The sequence below is a fragment of the Salmo trutta genome, chromosome 16 (genome assembly GCF_901001165.1).
Source record: "Salmo trutta chromosome 16, fSalTru1.1, whole genome shotgun sequence".
Taxonomy (NCBI): Eukaryota; Metazoa; Chordata; class Actinopteri; order Salmoniformes; family Salmonidae; genus Salmo; species Salmo trutta.
In genome coordinates, this window is record NC_042972.1 from 50164022 (window position 1) to 50188060 (window position 24039).

The 24039-nt window shown below is 45.4% G+C and overlaps 1 protein-coding gene across 4 annotated transcripts in view; it reads right to left on the reverse strand.

Moving 5' to 3' along the window:
- The window catches only part of LOC115150968 (semaphorin-3F), a 79484-nt gene that overhangs the window by 23916 nt on the left and 31529 nt on the right, over positions 1–24039 (reverse strand). For all 4 annotated transcript variants that reach the window (XM_029694838.1, XM_029694837.1, XM_029694836.1 and 1 more), the window contains exons 3-4: positions 1248–1408; positions 1098–1160 (exon numbers count right to left, since the gene is read on the reverse strand). In XM_029694838.1, the coding sequence (XP_029550698.1) occupies positions 1098–1160; positions 1248–1408 (224 nt within the window). The remainder of the gene's footprint in view (positions 1–1097; positions 1161–1247; positions 1409–24039) is intronic.

Consider the following 24039-nt stretch of genomic DNA (forward strand, 5'->3'; position numbering starts at 1 on the left):
GCACCAACCGTCCACAATGAGATGTGTGTAGAATAGGGGATAAGCCATTTTAGCATAGCTCACCCAAACAACATGACAGATGCACACCAGTCAATTCATTTTATTGTGTGTGTTTGTGTGTGTGCGCATGTGTGTGTGTGCACAGGTGTGTGCGTTATTCATTCCACAGTTGTGCTCCCCCCCAAGAGTGCGGTGTGCATGATTGCATTTGACCTCTTGCCTGAACTGACATCCCCTTTGAATTGCTTTTGAATTGTCATCATCTGTCATTCCCTAAAGAGGGGCCAGGTTTGCCAAGATGTCTACAGCCAATTTAATATTTTATTATTACGGTGTTGGAATTCCACCCCTCTCTCACATATGCCTGCACAACACACACACACACACGCTAGCTCATACATGCATATGCACACACAGGGGCCCATACTATGTAACCAAAGGCGGTGAGATGTGCGGGTCAGCGAGCACGTTTAAATGAACATTCCAGTAGGATAAACAGAGGCCTGCTCTCTCAATACCAGCAGGGGAGCACGGTTATTATCCATACCCCCCATCACCTCTCCACCATACCCCGTCCTGCATGCCACCCCTTAGGGCTGTGTGTGGGGGTGTTGACATGTGTGAACAAATCAACAGAGAATTCAGAGGAGGATCAGACCTTGATATGGATTTAAATGGTGCTCTCAGGTCCACAGGGGGCTTGTGTGTGTGTGTGTGTGTAAAGGAACCTCTGAAACAGATGTGGTTAAACAGGAGCTCTAGCCTCCAGCTACAGTCCTTCACACATTTACATTTTAGTCATTTAGCAGACACTCTTATCCAGAGTGACTTACAGTAGTGAATGCATACATTTCATTCATTTAAAAAAAAAAAATCCCCCCATACTGGCTCCCCGTGGGAATCAAACCCCCAACCCTGGCGTTGCAAACACCATGCTGGCGTTGCAAACACCATGCTCTACCAACTGAGCCACAGGGAAGACCCTAACGGATCATGACTCAAAGGGGTAAAGGGAGGGTATGTTGGATAACGAATGAATGATGTCAACAGTACAACTAACCCAAATGTCACGATGGTTGAGTGAGTACGGTACTTACGTTGGTATCCTTCCCCGACAAAACACACTCTGTCTTCCTCTGAGGAGCCACAGGCCAGTGAATCTGAGAGAGGAAGGAAAGAGCTGGTTAGTTTTAACGCTTCACTATACAGCAGGTCTAGGATCAATGGTGGCTTAGGGCGTCTCTTACTATGAGTGGCTCCTTGTTGATGTCATGCAGGTCCAGGGACAGGATGTAGTCCTTGCTGCCCACGTACATGCGGTCGTGGTCCTCGTCCATACGCAGGATACGGTAGTCTGTTGAGTTGAGCAGGAAGGAGAAGTGGTGGGCAGTGCCAGTAGATCGCAGCTCTAGAGAGAGAGAGAGAGAGAGAGAGAGAGAGAGAGAGAGAGAGAGAGAGAGAGAGAGAGAGAGAGAGAGAGAGAGAGAGAGAGAGAGAGAGAGAGAGAGAGAGAGAGAGAGAGAGAAATAGGTTTAATCACTGTCGTCATGAACACCTCTGACACCCAGCTAACGTCTACAGTAGCTGTGGTGGAGCGAGCCTGCTACTCCAATCTGTTGTTCGGAGTCAGTTGTTCTGCATGCAATACGGACCTTCACAGCCTGTTATTATGGTTTTGGTTTGACTCATGGTATAGAAATGTAATATACACATCCTAAACGTGACACACGAAGAGCATTTCCATAGACGTTTTCATTCTGTGTAAAATATCAAATTTAAAAAGATGCCCGTCAGACTGTGGGTGATGCAAGACTAGCAGGGAATGGACGCAATCTGTTCTGCTGTAACGTGGGAACTAAAGGAAGGCACACTCAGAAAGAAAACGCAGCCTGAGTTTACAAGAAGAGTGTTTTGATGTAGATTGCCATGCTGCACAATATCATAAGCCTTCATAAACCTCATAGCCTGTCTGAGAGGTGGGGGCGGGGGCAGGGGAGGGGAGAGAGAGAGAGAGAGAGACAGAGGAGGCTGAAACATGGGAGCAGACAGCCTGCGTGCCAGATACCCTCTATCATCTCTGATCTGGCCCCGGTAATGGAAGACTTGTAACGTGACTCCAGTCCTAGTGTTCTAGTATTGTAGGGCCACCTGTAGAGAACAGCCCAGCTGAATCAGGCTGCCAACACACAGAGAGGGACAACTTCTTAAAAAAAAAACGAAACATTCTGGTCACACCACAGTCCAATATTACACGTAGCTTTAAATGTCATGTGAACTCATCGTAATGGTTTTTAAACAATCTGGAAATGAAATCTCTCGCAAATGACTCATCTCTGCCGTTAATGGCAGATTGCTGCCGTGGATTAGTGTGTGTGCGCTTCTGTGTGAGATCAGCGGGCGTGAGGGCAGATGGATGGGAGGTCTGGGACACAAGAGTAGAACTTTATCCCACTCCTCTTGCCATTAGTTTCAGCTAATCTGCTGTGGTATGAAAATGGCTCCATTAGAGGTTGTGAGAGAAGACTTGAGCTGGGCGGGAATCTGACAGACAATCTATCTCTCTCCCTCAAGGTGGGCCTTCTCTCTCCGTGCAGCTCGGGAAAGTTGATCCAGCACTTGGATCCCGAACATCCCAGAGGACACCACGATGGAAGTCCTGTTCATTTTCCACTCCCAATGGGTGCAGACAAATGACCCGCTGTCTTCTGTAACGTCGACCACATATCCAGAGCCCTCTCAACTCCCCTGCACCGAATTGCACGCTGCATTGAATCGAAAGGAGAAAGCTGGAGACAGATTACTCTCAATAAAAAAGTCCTCCCCACAACAGCTTTAGTGAACATCTGTCCATGTGGAAATAAAAGTGTATAATACTGTGTTTACCCAGATGGGAGAAGTGATTGAGTGAGCTGGGGAGCTCTCCACTGCACACAGAGACACAGGAGATGGTGTAACTGTAATACTGACATGGACCCGCTGGCAGCTGTTAACGTGGTGAGCGCTAGCTTCTGTCTTTTGGAAACTCTGTAACGGTATTGTTATGGTTTAGCAGGTGTGATCTAGCCACACACAGAGGAGATGGTGATATATAGTGCAAGACGTCTTCCCTTTCTCCTTCTGTTAACGTGAATGCACTTCCAAACACATGCACTAACCCTCACTAACCCTAACCCAGACAGACAAGAGCACCCCTTCCAGAGCAGATACAGAACGCACGTGCGCACACGCACACACACACACACACACACATTAAAAGGTCATCTCCCTTCATAAACACCCCAGTCTGAGCAGCCCTGTTTTGTTATCAACTCAGGTCATCAGCAGGCGGGACACCAGCCAGCCAGCCCTTCCTTGCCGTGCCCAGACATCACTCCCGTCCCATCCCGTGGTGCTGCTGGCTGGAGCACCGGTCTGAGGGGATACTGGAGACGCTGAGTTCAGAGGACAAGCCGTCACCAGCTGACATGTGGCATTCATCACCTCCGCGCTGAGATTAGCACTCAGGGTCATTTGAATGGAACCGCTGCCGCCTGCTTGCTCGGTTTCTAACGCTTGACTGCATGGGAGGGGGGGGAAGTTAGGCAGTGCCAAAGTCCCTAGCAAGTCCAAGGTCATAGGAGAGACACAGACACAGACAGAGAGACAGACAGACATAGGAATATTTCATGTGACAGGCAGACATCCATCACAAACCTTATCAGTCACACCAGCCTCTAGTGTCAGCCTGTCAGGGCATCTCTCAACTGCCTCTCTATACTCCAATAACCTCTCTCCATCTCTCAAAATCTTTTTTATCAATTTCTATCATTTCTGATGTAGAGCATAGAAATCGTTTAACCCTCAGTGAAATAGTTCAAGTGTAGCGCCCAGACAGAGATATCTTAAGACCAAGAACCTACAGATATAGAACTCTGAATTTGGCTGCTAAGAACACTTCTATTCTCCAGCTGGCAACAAAGAAGAAAATACATGAACTGTAACAGATATTGAGAAACCTACAGAGAATGTTGAATTAGCAGGACACTTAATATCTGCACATTCTGCTTGAGTCCGTCCCCTACATAGTGCAAAAGCAGCGAACTACATAGAGAATAGGGTACCATTCGGGATACACAGTAGCTACTCAGTGGAGCCTCTAATTCAAATCACTAATCAGGGAAACATAAACTCAGCAAAAAAAGAAACGTCCTCTCACTGTCTTTAGTTTAGTTGATTAATTCGACCATTTTAAAAAACAAGCACACATAAAACTTGAAAAAGTCATACATGCACATGAATAAAATCATCAAGGATAACACACAATAAAGTCTGGGACTTATTTCCATTGTGGTTCTCATTGTCAACTGCGTTTATTTTCAGCAAACTTAACATGTGTAAATATTTGTAGGAACATAACAAGATTCAACAACTGAGACATAAACTGAACAAATTCCACAGACATGTGACTAACAGAAATGGAATAATGTGTCCCTGAACAAAGGGGGTGGTCAAAATCAAAAGTAACAGTCAGTATCTGGTGTGGCCACCAGCTGCATTAACCTGTTGTGGATAGGGGCCAGTATTTTCACGGCCGGATGAAAAAAAACGTACCTGATTTAATCTGGTTACTACTCTTGCCCAGAAACTAGAATATGTATATTATTAGTAGATTTAGATAGAAAACACGCTGAAGTTTCTAAAACTGTTTGAATGGTGTCTGTGAGTATAACAGAACTCATATGGCAGGCAAAAACCTGAGAAGATTCCAAGCAGAAAGTGGCCTGTCTGAGAATTTGTAGTTCTTCTTTTGGTTCTCTATCGAAACTACAGTATCTGTGGGGTTACGTGGCACTTTCTAAGGCTTCCATTGGCTCTCTAAAGCCTTCAGAAAGCGGATTGAGGCGTCTCCTGTCTCCGGGCAGAGTATGGTAGCTCAGTTTGTCAGTGTTCTGCCTGGTGACAAAGAGATTGTATATGCGCGGTCCCGCGACCATGCTGTTTTTTCTTTTCCTCTTTGAATGAATACACTATTGTCCGGTTGGAATATTATCGCTATTTTACGAGAAAAATACCATAAAAATTGATTTTAAACAGCGTTTGACATGCTTCTAAGTACGGTAAAGGAAGATTTGGATTTTTTTTGGTCTCGAAATGCGCTCGCGCGTTACCCTTTGGATAGTGACCTGAACGCACAAACAAAATGGAGGTATTTGGACATAACTATGGATTATTTGGAACAAAAACAGCATTTCTTGTGGAAGTAGCAGTCATGGGAGTGCATTCTGACAAAGATCAGCAAAGGTAATACAATTTTTCTAATAGTAATTCTGAGTTTAGTGAGCCCCGAACCTGGTGGGTGTCAAAATAGCTAGCCGTGATGGCTGAGCTATGTACTCAGAATATTGCAAAATGTGCTTTCGCTGAAAAGCTATTTTAAAATCTGACATAGCGATTGCATAAAGGTGTTCTGTATCTATAATTCTTAAAATAATTCTTATGTATTTTGTCAACGTTTATGATGAGTAATTTAGTAAATTCACCGGAAGTTTTGGGTGGGAATGCATGTTCTGAACATCACATGCCAATGTAAAAAGCTGTTTTTGGATATAAATATGAACTTGATTGAACAAAACATGCATGTATTGTATAACATAATGTCCTAGGAGTGTCATCTGATGAAGATCATCAAAGGTTAGTGCTTCATTTAGCTGTGTTTTGGGTTTTTGCGACATATATGCTTGCTTGGAAAATGGCTGTGTGATTGTTTTTGGCTATGTACTCTCCTAACAAAATCTAATGTTTTGCTTTCGCTGTAAAGCCTTTTTTAAATCAGACAATGTGGTTAGATTAACGAGAGTCTTGTCTTTAAAATGGTGTAAAATAGTCATATGTTTGAAAAATTTTAATTATTGCATTTTTGAGGTTTTTGTATTTCGCGCCACGCTCTACCATTGGATATTGGCGAGGCGCTCCGCTAGCGGAACGTCTGTCCTCAACAGGTTGTACTGCAGTGCATCTCCTCCTCATGGACTGCACCAGATTTGCCAGTTATTGCTGTGAGACGTTACCCCACTCTTCCACCAAGGCACCTGCAAGTTCCCGGACATTTCTGGGGGGAATGGCCCTAGCCCTCATCCTCCGATCCAACAGGTCCCAGATGTGCTCAATGGGATTGAGATCCGGGCTCATCGCTGGCCATGTCAGAACACTGACATTCCTGTCTTGCAGGAAATCACGCACAGAACGAGCAGTATGGCTGGTGGCATTGTCATACTGGAGGGTCATGTCAGGGTGAGCCTGCAGGAAGGGAGGAGGATGTCTTCCCTGTAACGCACAGCGTTGAGATTGTCTGCAATGGCACAAGCTCAGTCCGATGATGCTGTGACACACCGCCCCAGACCATGACGGACCCTCCACCTCCAAATCGATCCCGCTCCAGAGTAAAGGCCTCGGTGTAATGCTAATTCCTTCGACGATAAACGCGAATCCGACCATCACACCTGGTGAGACAAAACCACGACTCGTCAGTGAAGAGCACTCTTTGCCAGTCCTGTCTGGTCCTCTCTCAGCCTATTGCGGACAGTCTGAGCACTGATGGAGGGATTGTGCGTTCCTTGCGTAACTCAGGCAGTTGTTGTTGCCATCCTGTACCTGTCCCGCAGGTGTGATGTTTAGATGTACCGATCCTGTGCAGGTGTTGTTACACGTGGTCTGCCATTGCGAGGACGGATCAGCTGTCCGTCCTGTCTCCCTGTAGCGCTGTCTTAGGCGTCTCACAGTACGGACATTGCAATTTATTGCCCTGGCCACATCTGCAGTCCTCATGCCTCCTTGCAGCATGCCTAAGGCACGTTCACGCAGATGAGCAGGGACCCTGGGCATCTTTCTTTTGATGTTTTTCAGAGTCAGTAGAAAGGCCTCTTTAGTGTCCTAAGTCTTCATAACTGTGACCTTAATTGCCTATCGTCTGTAAGCTGTTAGTGTCTTAACAACCGTTCCACAGGTGCATGTTCATTAAATGTTTATGGTTCATTGAACAAGCATGGGAAACAGTGTTTAAACCCTTTACAATGAAGATCTGTGAAGTTATTTGGATTTTTACAAATTATCTTTGAAAGACAGGGTCCTGAAAAAGGACGTTTCTTTTTTTACTGAGTTTAGTTAAACAAATATACAGCGGAGGTGCATGCTCTCTGCCTTGAAATGATATCAAAACATTACATTAAATGAATCACTTTTAAAATAGAATAATTACAGTCTTAAGTTACATTAAATACTACTTGTGTACTGTGGTTTGTTTTGCAAAATGAACATTTCATGTAATTGTGTTTTGGAACGATCACTGCATCCAACAATCATCTTAAAAATACATCTCACCCCTTTCTGCATTTTCCTTCTCAGAGCAAATTCCCATTGTAAGCAAAGAGCATTATCGGATAATGGAAACATTCTCTGGCTATGTTTAACATAAAACAAAACAGAGGAAAAAAATCTTGGCATGGGACTCTGCGACGCACATTCCTTGTGGCTAAACTGACTGTACTGTCAAACACGGGAGGTGTCTCTAGTTTCAAATTGGCTGAATGAGAAGCATCAGGAGTGCCAACCGTACAGTAAAGCATGCCCCTGCATGACATCTGACTGGGGATCTGGAGACTGGGAGGGAGGGAGGGAGGAAACTCTAAGGGAGTGACTGAACGGGATCCACACTGAGGTGAGATGTCTGCTTCTCTCCTGCCCGCCTGTCCTCTTCCTCTGTATCTGTCCAGAATTACTGAGCACAAAAGGGATACTGTAGGACATGATATGGACGAAGGAATGAACACAGGATTGAACACAAGCCACAGCCAGGACGGGGCTACTGGCTATACGGCTACTTAGCGCTCTCACCTCCGAATCAGATTAGCAATCCTTTTGTGACACCTACAGTACACTGGACTGAAAGACTGACTGGCACCCAGTACTCCTGGTGAACGGCGTATCTTTCTCATTCAGCGTATCCTTTCCCGTCGCCACGGGCCATGGGCAAATTGAAGTGCAATCTGGCATAGCTGAGAAGTATGAATTTCCTTTGCCATAAGCAGGTTCCAGCATGTCTCCACTGCAACTAAGCTACTGGTAGAGGAATGGTGATGTCCCAGTTATGGTATGATGACGGCTCTCAAATCCACATCATCCCACCAAGATGGGATGGGAAAGCTATCATCTACACTGAGTAGTAGATCGAAGTCATTCGGTGATGATATAATACTATATTCCACTTATCCAAAGCGACTTCAATTCCAGTGAGTGCACATTTAGTATTTGCACGTGATCCTTGCGAGATAAAATTATCTGATTCGCAACTGAGAAGAGCATTTATCTTCATATCGATATATTGGAAGTGAGAGGAAGCATATCGAGGAAAAACGTTCCCTTCACATAAATTGTACATTCAGTGCAAACTGGTGATAAAACTCCATCAGTGATGGGATACAAGTGTTCCATCCAGAGCAGAAGGATCTGGTATATACCACTGGAGCTCTCAAAAAGGCCTCTGTAACCACAACCACCCACAGCCAGACAGGGCTCAACTCCACTGGTGTGTGTGTGTGTGTGTGTGTGTGTGTTTGTGTGTGTGTGTGTGTGTGTGTAGGTGTTTCCCAGGACCTTATGGTTATGATGAGGAGATAAGGTTTAGGAGGAAAGAGACTTTGAATTTAAGCACCTGTCCCATTTACTGCAGCTCAGAGGAGATTGACAGGTGAGGGAGAACGAAAAAAGGTATTGCAATCGATAATGGGATGACCTCGGCCTAATGGAACATGCGACAGACCTAATGGAGCATCGCATCATAGGTAGGCCTGAGAATGTAACTAGTGAAGAGCTCTGTCTACCACAGACCAAGGCCAGCATGTCAGTGACATCTGGTGGTAAAATGATACGCTCTGTCTGTCCACCTGTTCATTTGATCCCTCTGCTCCCTCACTGTTCTGTTCTACCAGGTGCGTGGACAGGCGGCTTGGCTGGGGCTGGGGGTTGGGGCTGGGGTTGGGGCCCAGGCTGGGGTTGGGGGCTGGGGCACGGACTGGGTGCAGCTGGACAGGGTCACGCTGTGTCCTTGGTGGACAGAGAGAGAGAGACCCATTGTATACCTGCCCAGGTTTCTCTGTGTGAGGATCTGCTGGGGAGTGAACTGCGCTGTGAGAGTTTGTGGAGCCCCTCAGCCCGACATGATTCTTCCTGTGTGAGGAGCCGCTATCAGACCTGGAGATCTTCCCTGATCTGCCTGCAGCACTAAGGTGGAGAGGGGAGGAGGAAGGAAGGTGCAGACAGCAGAAAATCCCACATACCTGCCCAGGCATCCCCGGCATGTTGTCTGAATTCCCCGTTTCCACTCAGAGTACCATAATGGAAAAGTGCGGCTCACCTTGCTTTGGCTTGTCTCCAGCCATGCGTGTGTTTGGGGTGTGTGTGTGCATGTGTGGGTGGTGTGTGTGTGTGTGTGACGTCTTGCATGTATGATACAGAGCATACAATGCTGTTTGACCATACTGACAAGTAGGGTTGTGTATTTTGGGGAATATTCAGAGGTGGAAACTTTCTGTGGGAATTAACGGGAATATGTGGGAATTAACGGGAATATATGCAAATTAATATGAATTTATTTAAATTTAGATGTTTTTTGCATTAGATATATTTACCATATCATATGGAGACAGAAACATAAACCTTTAGTCAAAAGTAGACATAATTGCAAATGATTAAATCCTTCCATTAGAAATAAATAAAAAACAATTTAGTTACAAATTTAACTTTAATTAAATTAGTTGACTCTTCACATGGGAAGATTTCACTGAACAACAAAAGAAACAAAATATTGAATGATCCCCAATGATCCATCACATCTCCCAAAAACGTTTTCAACATACATCTGTAAAACTATAGTCTAGAAACTAAAGCTTTGGTTGTCTTCCTCTCAGGCTTCCATGTCCTCTCCCTGGACCTCCTCAATGTCCACCTCTTGAACAACAGACTCTGAGTCCTCATCTTCACTGTAATTTTCCAACCTTGTTGAGGATGGCTCGTTGTCAGGCTCAAAAAGGCAAAAATGTGCCTGGATGGCCACCAATTTTTCAACCCTTGTATTAGTCAGCCTGTTGCGTGCTTTGGTGTGTGTGTTCCCAAACAACGACCAACTGATGTTGGTGGGATTTATGGGATGATGGAGGCAACAGGGGAAAGAGCCTCAGATCCACAAAGTCCCTTCCACCAGGTGGCTGATGAGGTATGTTGGCATGACTGCCATATTGCATCTCCATCCCAAAGCTCTTGCTTGGAAGTAGACTTCGCCAGACTGCCAAGAACCTTGCCCTCATCCAGGCCAAGGTGGCGAGACACAGTAGTGATGACACCATAGGCCTTGTTGATCTCTGCACCAGACAGGATGCTCTTGCCAGCATACTTGGGGTCCAACATGTACACTGCGGTGTGTATGGGCTTCAGGCAGAAGTATTCACGCTTTTTAATGTATTTCAGAACTGCAGTTTCCTCTGCTTGGAGCAACAGCGAAGTGGGCAGGGCAGTACGGATTTCTTCTCTTACATCTGCAAGCAGAGTCTGAACATCAGACAGGATGGCATTGTCTCCCTCAATCCGTGCAATGGCTACTGTTATAGGTTTCAGGAGTTTCAGGCTGCTTACCACTCTCACCCAAAATACATCATCCAGGAGGATCCTCTTGAAGGGGCTGTTCATATCGGCAGACTGTGATATGGCCATTTCTTGGAGAGACTCCTTCCCCTCCAGGAGACGGTCAAACATAATGACAACACCACCCCAAGGGGTGATGCTGGGCAGCTTCAATGTGATGCTCTTATTCTTCTCACTTTGCTTGGTGAGGTAGATTGCTGCTATAACTTGATGACCCTTCACATACCTAAACATTTCCTTGGCTCTCTTGTAGAGTGTATCCATTGTGTTCAGTGCCATGATGTCTTTGAGGAGCAGAATCAATGCATGAGCAGCACAGCCAATTGGTGTGATGTGAGGGTATGACTCCTCCACTTTAGACCAAGCAGTCTTCATGTTCACAGCATTGCCTGTCACCAGTGAAAATACCTTCCGTGGTCCAAGGTCATTGATGACTGCCTTCAGCTCATTTGCAATGTAGAGACCGGTGTGTCTGTTGTCTCTTGTGTCTGTGCTCTTGTAGAATACTGGTTGAGGGGTGGAGATGATGTAGTTAATTATTCCTTGCCCACAAACATTTGACCACCCATCAGAGATGATTGCAATATAGTCTGCTTTCTCTTTGATTTGCTTGACCTTCACTTCAACTCTGTTGAACTCTGCATCCAGCAAATGAGTAGATAAAGCATGTCTGGTTGGAGGGGTGTATGCTGGACAAAGAACATTCAGAAATCTCTTCCAATACACATTGCCTGTGAGCATCAGAAGTGAACCAGTTGCATACACAGCTTGAGCAAGATATTCATCAGCATTTCTCTGACTATGTTCCTCCATTGAGTCAAAAAAACTTCTGACTCCAGGAGGACCATGAGCTGTTGCTATCGATAAGGTGTCTGATTCATACTTTTCACCTTGAATAGAAGTAGAGGGACTTTTGTCAGAGGTTGCTTGATGTGAGTGCTGAGGGAACTTTATGCACTTGGCCAGATGATTCAGCATCTTTGTTGCATTCTTCACATATGATTTGGCACAGTATTTGCAAATATAGACAGCTTTTCCTTCTAAATTAGCTGCAGTGAAATGTCTCCACACATCAGATAGCGCCCGTGGTATTTCCTGTAAAGATTAGAAAAAAATGAGTAAAAAAAAAACCCAAATACATTTCCACATACAATAAATAGTTAAGCAGTTAGATTAAACAACTCATTTGAAAGATAAATGTTTTAAAATTAAACACGTATGGAAACAGGTGAATTAACACTCCTCAGCAGGCTCAAGCAAGCTAAAACCCACATGGTAGCAAAAACTAACTAGCCGAAATTGTTAAGTTAGAAATGATTTATACACACTTTGTTGTAGGCTACAATTTACTAGTTAACAAAAAAGCATGTATGTCATACAAAATATATTCACCCCACCCAGTATTGTAATCAAAACTTACCAGAAAGCATGTAGTCCTTGGCTCAGACAGTGTAGTAGTGTGGGCTCAATAGCATCTCATTAACATGCAAGATCTTGAGAATCAGCTGTACATGTGATGGAAGAGTGCACTGTGCATGCAGAGGGTGCAATTCCATTGAATTGGGGATAGTTTAACCAAAATATGCCACAAGACCGAGAATTGCCTTATGTGTACCCACAAAAAAGGTTAATTGTTATAAGCTAACTTTTTTGATGAATTTAAGCAAAATTCACCAAATTGCCGGGCTTACCTTCCCATGGAAAATTTCAGGAAATGTACTGGAAAGTTTCCGGCCCTTTGCAACCCGACAGATGAGCTGCTACATATAAGAAAATAATACTTTCTCAATAGTTAATACTGTTTCTTTTCTAATCTATTACCTATTCCCACACATCTATCTCCACCTCTCTCTGTCCACCAAGGACACAATGTGACCTTGTCCAGCTGCACCCAGCCTGAGCCCCAGCCCCAACTCCCAGCCCCAACCCGAGCCTGAGCCCCAACCCCAGCCCCAGCCCCAACCCCAGCCTGAGCCCCAACCCCAGCCCCAACTCCCAGCGCCAATCCCAGCCTGAGCCCCAACCCGAGCCCCAAGCCCAGACTGAACCCCAAGCCCAGACTGAACCCCAAGCCCAAGGGACACATCCCCAATGGACACAAAGACGGCCACACTTATCTTGGCCGTACATGAATCCCTATCAGAAAGCTTGCATGATTAGGTATGAGTGTATAAGGGCAATTCCATGGTGACAGAGTAATGCTGAGACTTTTCACTTTAAAATACATGTCAAACTAAAAGCAATGCTTGCAAAGTTAAACAAACCATACAACTCTATGCACAAGGACCACTTTTAACAATTTTCCATTTTTTTGCAAAAATAAATTTACTTGAAGAACAATGCAGATTCAAAGTTTGGTAACAGAAGGAGGACACCAGCAGCACAAACCATTATTCTGTTACCTAACTTTGCATCTGCACCGTTTTTCGAAGTAACATTTTCTGTGGAAATTGTTAGAAGTCGTCCTTGTGTATAGAGTTGTATTGTTTGTTTAACTTGCAATCACTGGTTTTTGTTTGGCATACATTTTAAAGTGAAAAATCTCAGCATCACTCTGTTACCGCAGAATTGCCCATAATTATGTGTTCAAAAGCAAGCGTGAGAAAAAGAGGACATTCATTGAGCCTCACAGAGTCAGGGACACAGAGAGAACCAGGTGTTGGAACCGGTTCAGGGAACAGAACTGAAAAAAGTAATATTTTGAGAAACAGAACAAGTGATCTATGCTGTTCCCGGAACAGAACCGTTATTTGAAAAGCACGGGAACCGGTTAATAACATTATTTTACGTTCTGGGCATTTGTTTCCAGTCCCACAAAAAAAGGCAACAAAGCACCTATGCAAAGCCCTCACTGTCACTCAGAAACTTATTCCAGTGTCTGCCTGCCTGCCAGCTGAAAATCTTTGCCAGCATGTGCGTGTAGGCTACCTGCCCCTCCCCCTCTCTCCAAAGCACGTATAGTCTACTGTAGCCTGTTACAGGCATGATTCAGAAATTAGGGAGAGAGCGTTTTCAATTAGAGAACAATGGATTCACTTTTTCAATGCTAGTTGAGGATACTATAGCAGTCACCTTTCACATTCAATTGATTAACTACAAAAAGGTAAGACGTGTTTTTATTTTAACTCTGGTGCTGGTCAACACACACAAGCGTGTTAGCTAGCTAGCTTTGGTCTAGCCCTCGGAAACTCTAGGCTGCATTATGTGTAATGTAATTGAACTGAGAGTCATGATCAAGGGCTAGCTCCGGTCCAGCGTTATTTAAGCCAACCGGTCTAAAGTTCAAAGACATTCAAAGTTCCTTCATAGAAGCCACTCCTCCTAGGTATAATTCTGTAGGCCTAATTCAGATAATGCATGTCATGACAACAAGACGCCCAGCACTTCATGCCCGGCGCTCTCCTCACCTGCAAAATTTCAGTCGTATGTTGCACACTGCACAACCCTTGTCTGTCCAATGCAACTCCGTAGCAAGCTGCTCTATCCATTGCTGAAGTAATTTAATGTCGAGCTTAATCTACAAAAACAGATTCAGATACTTTATTTTTTTCAATTTTTGGGAGTTAGAACCGGTTCAGAGCTTTATTTTGCTGGTCGGAACAGTGGAACGGAACAAAAAAAATGATGGTTCTGTTCAGAACGAAACGATTTGAAAATCATTTCTGTTCCAACCCCTGGAGATGACATCCAGGACATCAGAGTAACTGGAGAGCCAGGTTGATCAGAAAGAAAGGCCTTATCACAGGGAACTGTGATGTGACAGCTTGGTGTTTGTCTCCAATCGACACCTCATAATCAGCCCCCTGCCACCACCAACAACCACTGGGCTTGGACTATTGACTCAGAACACAAGTCACAGGAGCTGATTGGTGTTTACCTTCGCCTGTCAAGGAGAAATAATTGCCACCAGATTAAGATTTATCTCCGGGCTTCTGGAGGTTGTCACTCCGATGCTCTCATGCTCCTCCACAGCTATGACTGACAGTGTGTGTGTTTGTGTATCCGTGTGTGTATCGAAGTGTCAGTGTGTGTGTGTGTGTGTGTGTGTGTGTGTGTGTGTGTGTGTGTGTGTGTGTGCGCGCGCACAGGGACACCTATCTCCCAGTGCAGAGATCAGGAAGAGGAAACATTGATTTGAGCAGCGCTGTTCCTTCAGCTGAGCTCCTGGGTGGAAACAGGAGATTATCAAAATCTATCTGGGCTTGTTTCGGATGACAGGACTTTTCTCTCTCTCTCTCTCTGTCCCTCTAGTCAGTGCACCTGAGCTTGACTTCTCTTCGTTAAAGGAGAACGACTGAGAGAAAAGAGACGTGAATCAACTGCAGATGTGAGTGGAAGAAGGAGAGGACTTATTGCTTCGGAAGGGGTTGCCTCAAGATGAGTGAATACATACATCATCAGTCAATTTAAAGGCAGTTGCAAATGTGCCATCCCATTACTAACCTTTGTCCTTGCCAGAACCCAGCCAGGGATGTTATCGACTGACTAAACAAAAAGTGACATGTTTTCCAGAGTGATGCCAATGGCTTTTTTAAGCCTAATTCAACCAAACAGTCCAAGCAAGCTCAACTCATGAATCATCACTTGTACATTGTCCAGAAAATACCTATAATCTCTCAGTTTTGCAAGTGCAAAAATCAAGTTGGAGACTCATATCTCCCTCACTAGCTTTAAGCTATTTTATTTTGTATTTTTTTTCTACTGTATTATTGACTGTATGTTTTGTTTATTCCATGTGTAACTCTCTGTTGTTGTATGTGTTGAATTGCTACGCTTTATCTTGTCCAGGTCGCAGTTGTAAATGAGAACTTGTTCTCAACTAGCCTACCTGGTTAAATAAAGGTGAAAAAAATTAAATAATAATAATAATAATAATAAATTGCCTAACCAAATTAGCAGAATTGCAATCTGCACTTGGGGAAAAGTAGTAGAGGACATACCTTGAATTTAGATCACACTAATACACACTGAGCTCTGAGAGGTTGTTTGGGTGGGACAATATTATTCTGAGGTAAATAGCTGAGATTGTCGCTTACACCCTTCCCTCTCCCTCGCTAAACAAGGCCATGGACAGATGCCTGACCCGCAGCAGCCCAGGGTCAGGGTCTAAAGGTGAAAGGTCACCAGGGGGCTGGTGAAAAGTCTCATCCTGGTCCTGTACACGCTTCACCATAATCTGGGATTATCTCAGGGGTCAGGGTGGCTCGCCCGTCTGCCTGATCACAATCAGGGGCTAGGGATAGGTGGAGTGGGATGAGAAGGGGGAGAATGGAGAGGCACTTCTTTCAGCCTCCATCAGAATAATTTCGCTCCCAGTGACTTCCGCCCAAATGTGCAAAGAACTTGGATGGACCAAAGCGTCAAACTCCCTGCACATAGGCACTGGCGTAATTATCTTAATCTACCAACCAATCATCTTCCCCCTAACCCTCCCGCATATGTGTCTTGTTCATCTCAAGTTCCTGCCTGGGTTCTGCCTCCATTTGGAGCCACAGTTCACAGTCGTATGATTTGCAAAAATAGTAATGTAATTACGACAAATACTTTACTCAGTAAGTTTACTCCCATATAACTCGATGGTCACTCCCACTAAAGCCAACTTTGGATCGTTGATATCCCAGGCTTATATGCGCAATAGTCTAGGGGCGGGGTTAGCATCAGAAAAACTATTCTGGAGGAGGCTGAAATGGTCAGACACTGGAAAGGTGTTGTTGACAGTCAAAGGAGGAGGGGTTGAGTTGTCTCTGAATTTAATATTGCCAGTGAACCGAACCTTGACATAATACAGTCATTTTCATATTATTTTTTATTGTCTGTCTTTGTCTCTCTGTATTCAATGGCATCCTTCCAACAAAACAATAGGCTGTAAAAAAAAAAGAGCATATTGCACCAAATCATTCTAACGTGTCTCCAAGAATCTCCAAAAATAGTTTCCATATTCAACAGCAAAAAATAGTCTTGGAGATGCCAAAAATATGCTAAATTTATGCAGAGCTGCTAATACCGTAAACCCTGTTGCCCTGCAGCACATCAGTCTATTGGCTCCCCCGTTTCTCAGAACACTAATCCCTGGGTTCTGGTGAATGTGGGGAACGATGGTTCCTCTCTTTGTTTGTTTACCATGGGGCCTGTATCCCAGCGGCGCTGTCTGGGCTCCTGGCTAGTGAGCTAGCGCGTGGGTGTGGGGGATTCATAGTAGATTAGAGGCTGCAGTGGGGTATACGTAGCTGCTAAGCTAGCCTCTGTTATGATGATGAAGCTGTGTTTATTGTTGTAGCTGTGCTGTAGGCTAGTCGGTGGTGTGGTGGGGTAGGGTCAGGGTGGTTGTGTGTGTGTGTGTGTAGCTGGCTCGGTGCTGAGACTAGAGGGCAGAGGTCAGAGGGAGCGGCTGAATAATGAGACAGAGACGTGACGGTGGTGTGGATGAACAGAGAGCATCCATCTATCTCTCCATCTCTCTTCCTCTCAAAGAAGTGGAGGCCTCGCTAAACCTCATCGTGGCCCTGTCTCTCTCTATCTCCGCCAGACCTCTGACCTGGCACACTCTCACCGTCAGCTGCACTAACACGCCCATGATGGATTCACACTGGAGATTCACTTTCTACTCACTTAAGGATCTAAAATGTCTTCCCACCCTACATAAAGTGTTTTTCCTCTGGGGATTATATAAACAAAACACACACATAGCCCCACGGGTTAAGTGAAGGGGGCGCACTAGGTTGATTCTTTAGCCTGATCTCTGCTCCTCCCACATATCTTTACACATACAATGGAGTGCTGGGCTTTATTTGGGGAGTAGTGTCGCTGTCTTCCCCTTCCCCCTCTCCTGTAACAGGGTCGTGGCCCGCATGGTGAGAGGAAGGCAGGGGTAGGTGAGGAGAGGTAGATGGGGAAATGAGTGCGGGTAATTAGGAGGTATATTTAGAGAGACTACTAGGACTGAGTTTTGCCTCAGGGTCTACTGGGACAGAGCCATTCACCGCTCTCGATCTCCCCACTCAGGGTGTTCCACTCCAGGGCAGCGAAGGGAGCCTAGGATGCCGGGTCCTTTTTCAACCGCAGGACAAAAGTGATGGTGGTGGGGTAGAGGGGTGAGAATGGAGGGAGGAGTCCCCAGGGTGGAGGAGTCTGACAGCATGGCCTAAGAGCTGTCAGTTATCAATGCTAGCCTGGCAGCAGGAGTGCCTTGGCAACCCAGCGTTTGCTCTCTCTGACACTGAGCCTGAATGACTGTAAAAAAAAAAGCTATAGAGAGAGATGCTACAGGTTGACTGAAGGGGGCAGAAAACACTCCGCTCGGTTTTCATTTTCATTTCAAAGCAGCTCACTCACAGTCACAGTCACAGGCGTAGCTTTGGGAGGCATTCCGTGGTCTAACCATGAGCGAGTGGCTTGACACTGAGAGAAACGCTGACCGACATGGCTGGCTGTGGCCATCAGAGGTGGGAAAGAAAGAGAACTGGTGTGAGCTGAGTGAACGTTAGGAGGTACTGGACTTGTAGGGTCCCTCCCAGGTGGCCAAAGTTGCCAGGCCTTAAATAGGAATACAAGGCCAGCAGCACAGAACGGAGGAGATAAGAGGCTCCAGCAGCATTCACACTGACTTATCAGGCAGCTCTTTCCTCTCCTTCTGACACTTTCCTCTCTATCCAGGTCAAGAATCCTCCATTCTCTCCTCATTTTCCCTTCCATTTGTCTTCCTATGCTTTTGTCTCTTTACGTCAGTAACAAACAAGAGAAGAAATGTCACTCTCCCTCCCTCTTTATACCTCAACATGTCCAGACTGCAGCCTCAGCTGTCCAATTATGTCGTGTTGAGGGAAAGGGCTGCTAAATACACATCACAGAGAGAGAGACAGAGAGACAGAGAGACAGCGAGACAGAGAGAGAGAGAGAGAGAGAGAGAGGGGCTTATATAGTACTGTAGTAGAGCATTTAAACAAGATATAATTATAGTCATATAGTCACTCTGGCTCAGGGTTGAACAGTGAAAAATTACATTTTACTGCAAGGTTGTAAAATGAGTGTACAATCATCCTACAGCTACCTGTATAATTTAGGTTTGGTTTACAGAAAGTCAGCTGGAAGTTTACAAATGAAACCTATGCTTTATGGGAGGCTGGCAGTAATGTGGACTTGGTTGCATTACTTCGCTGTCTGACCAACCTGTGACTGAAAGGTGAGCGTAAGAAGTCACTTTTAGGACGGAGAAATGAATAAGGTTTGCCAGAGGTTGTTTTCACAGAATCAGGTACGATTACATTCATAGTTGAGGTACGTTTGGAGTTTTCTTGGTTAACCTTTCTACTCTGTCTGAGATGGATTTAGCGTACAATGTGGCCAACAATAACATTACGATTCCTCTGACCTCATTACTCAGAGCTTTAGAGGGATCAGATTTAGCCAAGTGTAAAGAAGAAGGCAAACACTGTATTGTTTAGAATAAGCTGGAGGTATAACAACAGTCATACTATTCATTATATCAGATGTAGAAGCAAATTGTCTTGCCATGCTACAGTATGGCAATCCATTCGGATACACAGGAAATGTGCAGCATGCAGACACTCTTTCTGAAGCATCTGTAAATATGGTCCATTGAACACGAATTATCACCTGATTTTCTAGAAGATTGAAGGCTGAAAAGGTGTGGAGAAAGATACATTTACTCTGCATCCCACAGTGGGCCCTTTCACAGTTATTTTACGCCAGGCCACAGGTTATGCCGAATCTCAGACTCTGGACCAGCTAGCCAGGGATAAAATAGTTTGGCCAAGACTCAACATGACATCTACCTACGGTTAAGTCCCAGGTACTCATTTGGTCACCCATAATACACCTTGCCAGAGACATACTTTAATCAAATGCATAGAGCAAACACCTTTACAACGCAGTTAACAGTGTCACAAAACGTTCTGCAGTGTGATTATACTGTAGATCTGAACTCATTCCAAAACCACGGATCTCATGTACTCCTTGAGTGAAAGTATTTTTTGCTCAATCGTTGCAATCAACCCCTTAACCAACATCGGGATGCTCCATTGAAATAAAGGTGACGGGTAGTGGAAGAGAACCAAAAAACTCTGCTTCCTATTTCACATAATCAAACGCATCCATCTCTCAGTGGCAAGGAATGATGGGGAAACTGAGCCAACGTCTCTCAGACACTATTTCCATGTATCAACCTCCGCTGTTTGTTTTAATATCCCCTCCGCCATTCTCCATCCATAACACTGGGGATTCTTTGAAGGTGTTGTCATGGCAGTTCTGGGAGAGGAATCTGGCGCCACCATCTCTCAGGCTGTGCGTGGTGCGTTAATGTCGTGTTCTGATTGATCCCCTAGCTACCTTGGACACCTTCACTCCCCACCACCACGCCTTGTCTGGTCCTGCCAGCAGCCTCTAGACTAACCCGCCGCCTACACTCCGCCAACCCGCTCATTCAGATAACGCAAGCCTACATTTGTTGATTCCTCCTGTCCTTTCTCTGGCAGGCAGCGTGTCGCAGGTGGAGAGAGCAGGGGGGGGGGGGGGGGTGAAGGCAGTGCATATGTGATGCGTGCAATAAGGGCCTGCTAGTTCACTCTGACTCAGGGGCTTATGGTTCACTCCTAAACAGAATTCCACTGGATCATAATAAATGGTCCCTTAAATGGTTCCTTATAAGGTCCCTTAAATGGTTCTTTAAATGGTTCCTTAAATGGTGTGGAAAATGCATGTAAATGTAAGTCGCTTTGGATAAAAGCGCCTGCTAAATGGCATGTATTCATCATTCTATTATAATAATTATAATAATTATATATTATATTAAATGATGGATGATAATAGATGCGTGAAATAAGACTCAAACGGCTCGCATGGGGCCTTAGCACATATGATGAGCTCATAGAGAATGTTTTAACTCTTCTTGTTGCATGATGTGGTACCTCATAAAAGCCCCTATCTCTGTACGGAATGAAGAGAGCCAGTGGGGAGAGGGGACAGGTCTATATTGTGAAAATAAATTATACAACGTGACTGGGTGGGAGTGACTACAACCCTCAACCCTACAGATCCCCCTCTCAGAGTCATTAGCATGTTGTGGCTAGCTGCCCTACAGAACAGGGGTCACTAGGGTCTGGGTGGTTATCACACTACAAGACTCAGACCCCTTTGCCTCCTCCAGGATGGGGGCATCCAGGGCTTTGCCTGCCCTGCATACACCCACTTGACCCCTCCGTCTGTGGGACACAAAGGCCAGGGTCACCCCCGACCAGGTAGGTGTCAACAGAGACCACAAGCCCAACCTCTTGCAGCTAATGCCATGTGACAGGCAGAAGACACTGGGATAAAGAGGGCGTGGTGGCTGGTTGTTGTGCTGTGTGGCGTGGAGTCGTGGAGGCGTGGGTCTGTGATGGGGTGTCAGTGTCGGGCCCTTCCTGCAGAGAGGCTGGCTCATTCAGCTGACAGGCTTTGTGCTCACTGAGCAGCAGATGGAGGCCCTGCCACTAAGACGATGTGACAGGCATGGAGTCCATGATGGGGGAGACATCATCCCCCCCACCAAAATGACATGCTCCCCCATTTCAGCTTCACCAGGAGAAATATGAAATCACCTCTTAAAACCACATAAATCATCTTGAACTGTGTTTGTATAGTATAGTATCTGTCTTATGTTTCATTTTCCTATCCCTCCTCAATGCGTACTGTATGGCCTCCCTTTCAACCCAATGGTGGAATGGTCTGAGAAATAAATAAAATATGAACCTTTTTGTTTGTGTCTGTCTTTGCTTGATTGACTAGTTCAGTCAAATGTTTTATTGACAAAGTGCTACTATACTATTCCATTCCATTCAATGGATTCTGCTGAAGGTCAAGTCTCCCGTCTGCCCAAATTCCCTAAAGAGAAGTCTTCAGAAAAAGGAGAAAACATACCATTCCTTGACTAATCTATTCTATTACCGGCAGCTAGGCTGTTCACAGGTCCGGTATAACAAATCAATACTGCATTGACCCAGCGTAAGGATTCTGTGGATAATTACACTCAAAGAGCAAACTCTCTCCCCCGGGTTTGTTATACCCTCTCACAATGACCTTGGCTTTAAAATAACATATTAACCAACAGGTTACTCAGAGAATTCCAGAGTAAATTCTCAAACAATCCGAAACCTCTGACAAGTTATCCCAGTTCACTCCTGTGCTGTTTTTTTTAGAGAAGGGGAGAGATTGGGAAATGGATCATCAGAAATGTGAGCTCTTGTTTTCCCATCTCTATGCCGGGCCTTGGCTTTTGGATTCTCAACGTCTCTGAACCAGCTCTCCGAGGGCTAAACACCCCCACTGGAATCTGGTTCCCCACAAGAACAAACCACCGTCAATTACGTGCCATTGATCCAGCCAGCCTTCTCCCTGGCGGCGTGACCGCTCCGATGGGAGTGGCCCAGAGGATCTCACGCTCAACACAAAGTGCACTTTGAAATCGGTGGCGGAGACGCAGAGCGGCAATAGAGCAGCTGGTGTGCATGGAGAGCATCCCACCACCATCTCTGTTTATCCCAACCAGGAGCATCTTCTCACACGCTCACTTTCTCTCTCTCTTTTACATCATTCACAATGGAACCATTCTGAACATGACCGGACTGTGTGAATACAGCAAACTTCGGTTGGACCTCGCTCATGGGAAGCGTAAAAGGCTACATACAAACACTCACCCTCTGGTATGTTCACACACATCATAAATGCGATCCAGGCTTTGAGTAGGACGCAGCAGGAGTGGTGGGTGGGGGTTAGGGGGAGCGGGAGAGGAGAAAGAGGAGTCGGCAGGGTGCTCTGACTGACAGGGAGATCCTCAAGGCTGACTCCTCCCCTCTGTCCCATTTGTTTGTCTGTTAGGGCTGGGGTTGTCATGAGGGGAGTGCTATAGAAGTTTGTTTCGATGGAAATGGTGGAAAGGGCCTGTGGAGGTGATTGTAATGGCAGTAAACGGTTGACAAAACATCTCACAGTTGAACTAGTTCCCCATTGAAACCTCAGTCACTACAAACACTCCTGTCGCTTTAGGTTATTGTGATATGAACAGGGTCTCAAAGGAGGCTGGTTTGACAAGGTGAGAACTGAGAACGTATCCTGTCAGAGGTGTGACGAGAGATCTACCTCTGCTGTCCAACATGAAGTATTGAATGACCTTGAATTATATATCTTGCATAGGAGAGGTAACATGGGGTCCAAACTAATAGACACCCTGTAACTTGTCCAAAAGGACGTCTGTTTGTCTGGTCTGTCTGGGTCTCTACAGCCAAACAGGAGAGTGAATAGAAAAATAAAAGCCAACGCTCTTCAAACCTAATGGGCCGAATACCTTTCAAACGAGGAACGTTCACAAAATAATTGCAGGCTAAAACTACCATTTTACATTCCCAATAGTGCAAATTCATGTGCTGTGAAAGGAAGATTTGTCATTCAAGATTAAACATGTCAGCAGCCGTTACATCCACGATGGGTAATGTGAATAGTCTGGAATGGGCAGGCCCTTCTTGCTCATCCTCCTCTGTAATTTAGTGAGACGCTGCCCAAGGCTGGTCTGATGGACAGGCTGACAGGCCTATAGATTACTGTCTGTCTCGGTAATCCAGAGCCTTTTTAACTCCCCGTGCTGACTGACACACTAACCCAGCCCATTAAAACACCATCGCCCAGCCAGTCACTTTAGCCCTTTCATGTTTGACAGACAGATGGGACATCCTACCCTATGACCCTGCAACCTTTTTCTCACCCGTGACAACTAGGGTCAGTGTGCAGTGTAGGGTTATGTGGGCGAGTTGGGGGAGACATGGCATTGCTTCAGTTACTAAAATAGTAAAAAGTCCTGTGACTGTCCATATCGCTATGGATCACGTCACAGATCTATACAGAGACATCTATAGATAAAGATAAAGCCTATAGACTAGAGAGATACACTCAGGTTGCTTAATCCTACAAAACTTTCAGAGCAAAAATCAAGTGAGAAAAAAAATGAGAGGCAGGGACTAGTTCATCTTGTCTTTCACACTCTCAAGACAAAGGAGATGATTGTGGACTACAGGAAAGAGAGGACCGAGTACGCCCTCATCTCATCGACGGGGCTGTAGTGGAGTAGGTTGAGAGCTTCAAGTTCCTTGGTGTCCACATCACCAACAAACTATCAAGGTCCAAACACACCAAGACAGTCCTGAAAAGGGCACGACACTGCCTATTCCCCCTCAGGAGACTGAAGAGATTTGGCATGGGTCCTCAGATCCTCAAAAGGTTTTATAGCTGCACCATCGAGAGCATCCTGACTGGTTGCGTCCCCACCTGGTATGGCAACGGCTCTGCCTCCGACCGCAAGGCACTACAGAGGGTAGAGTATACGGC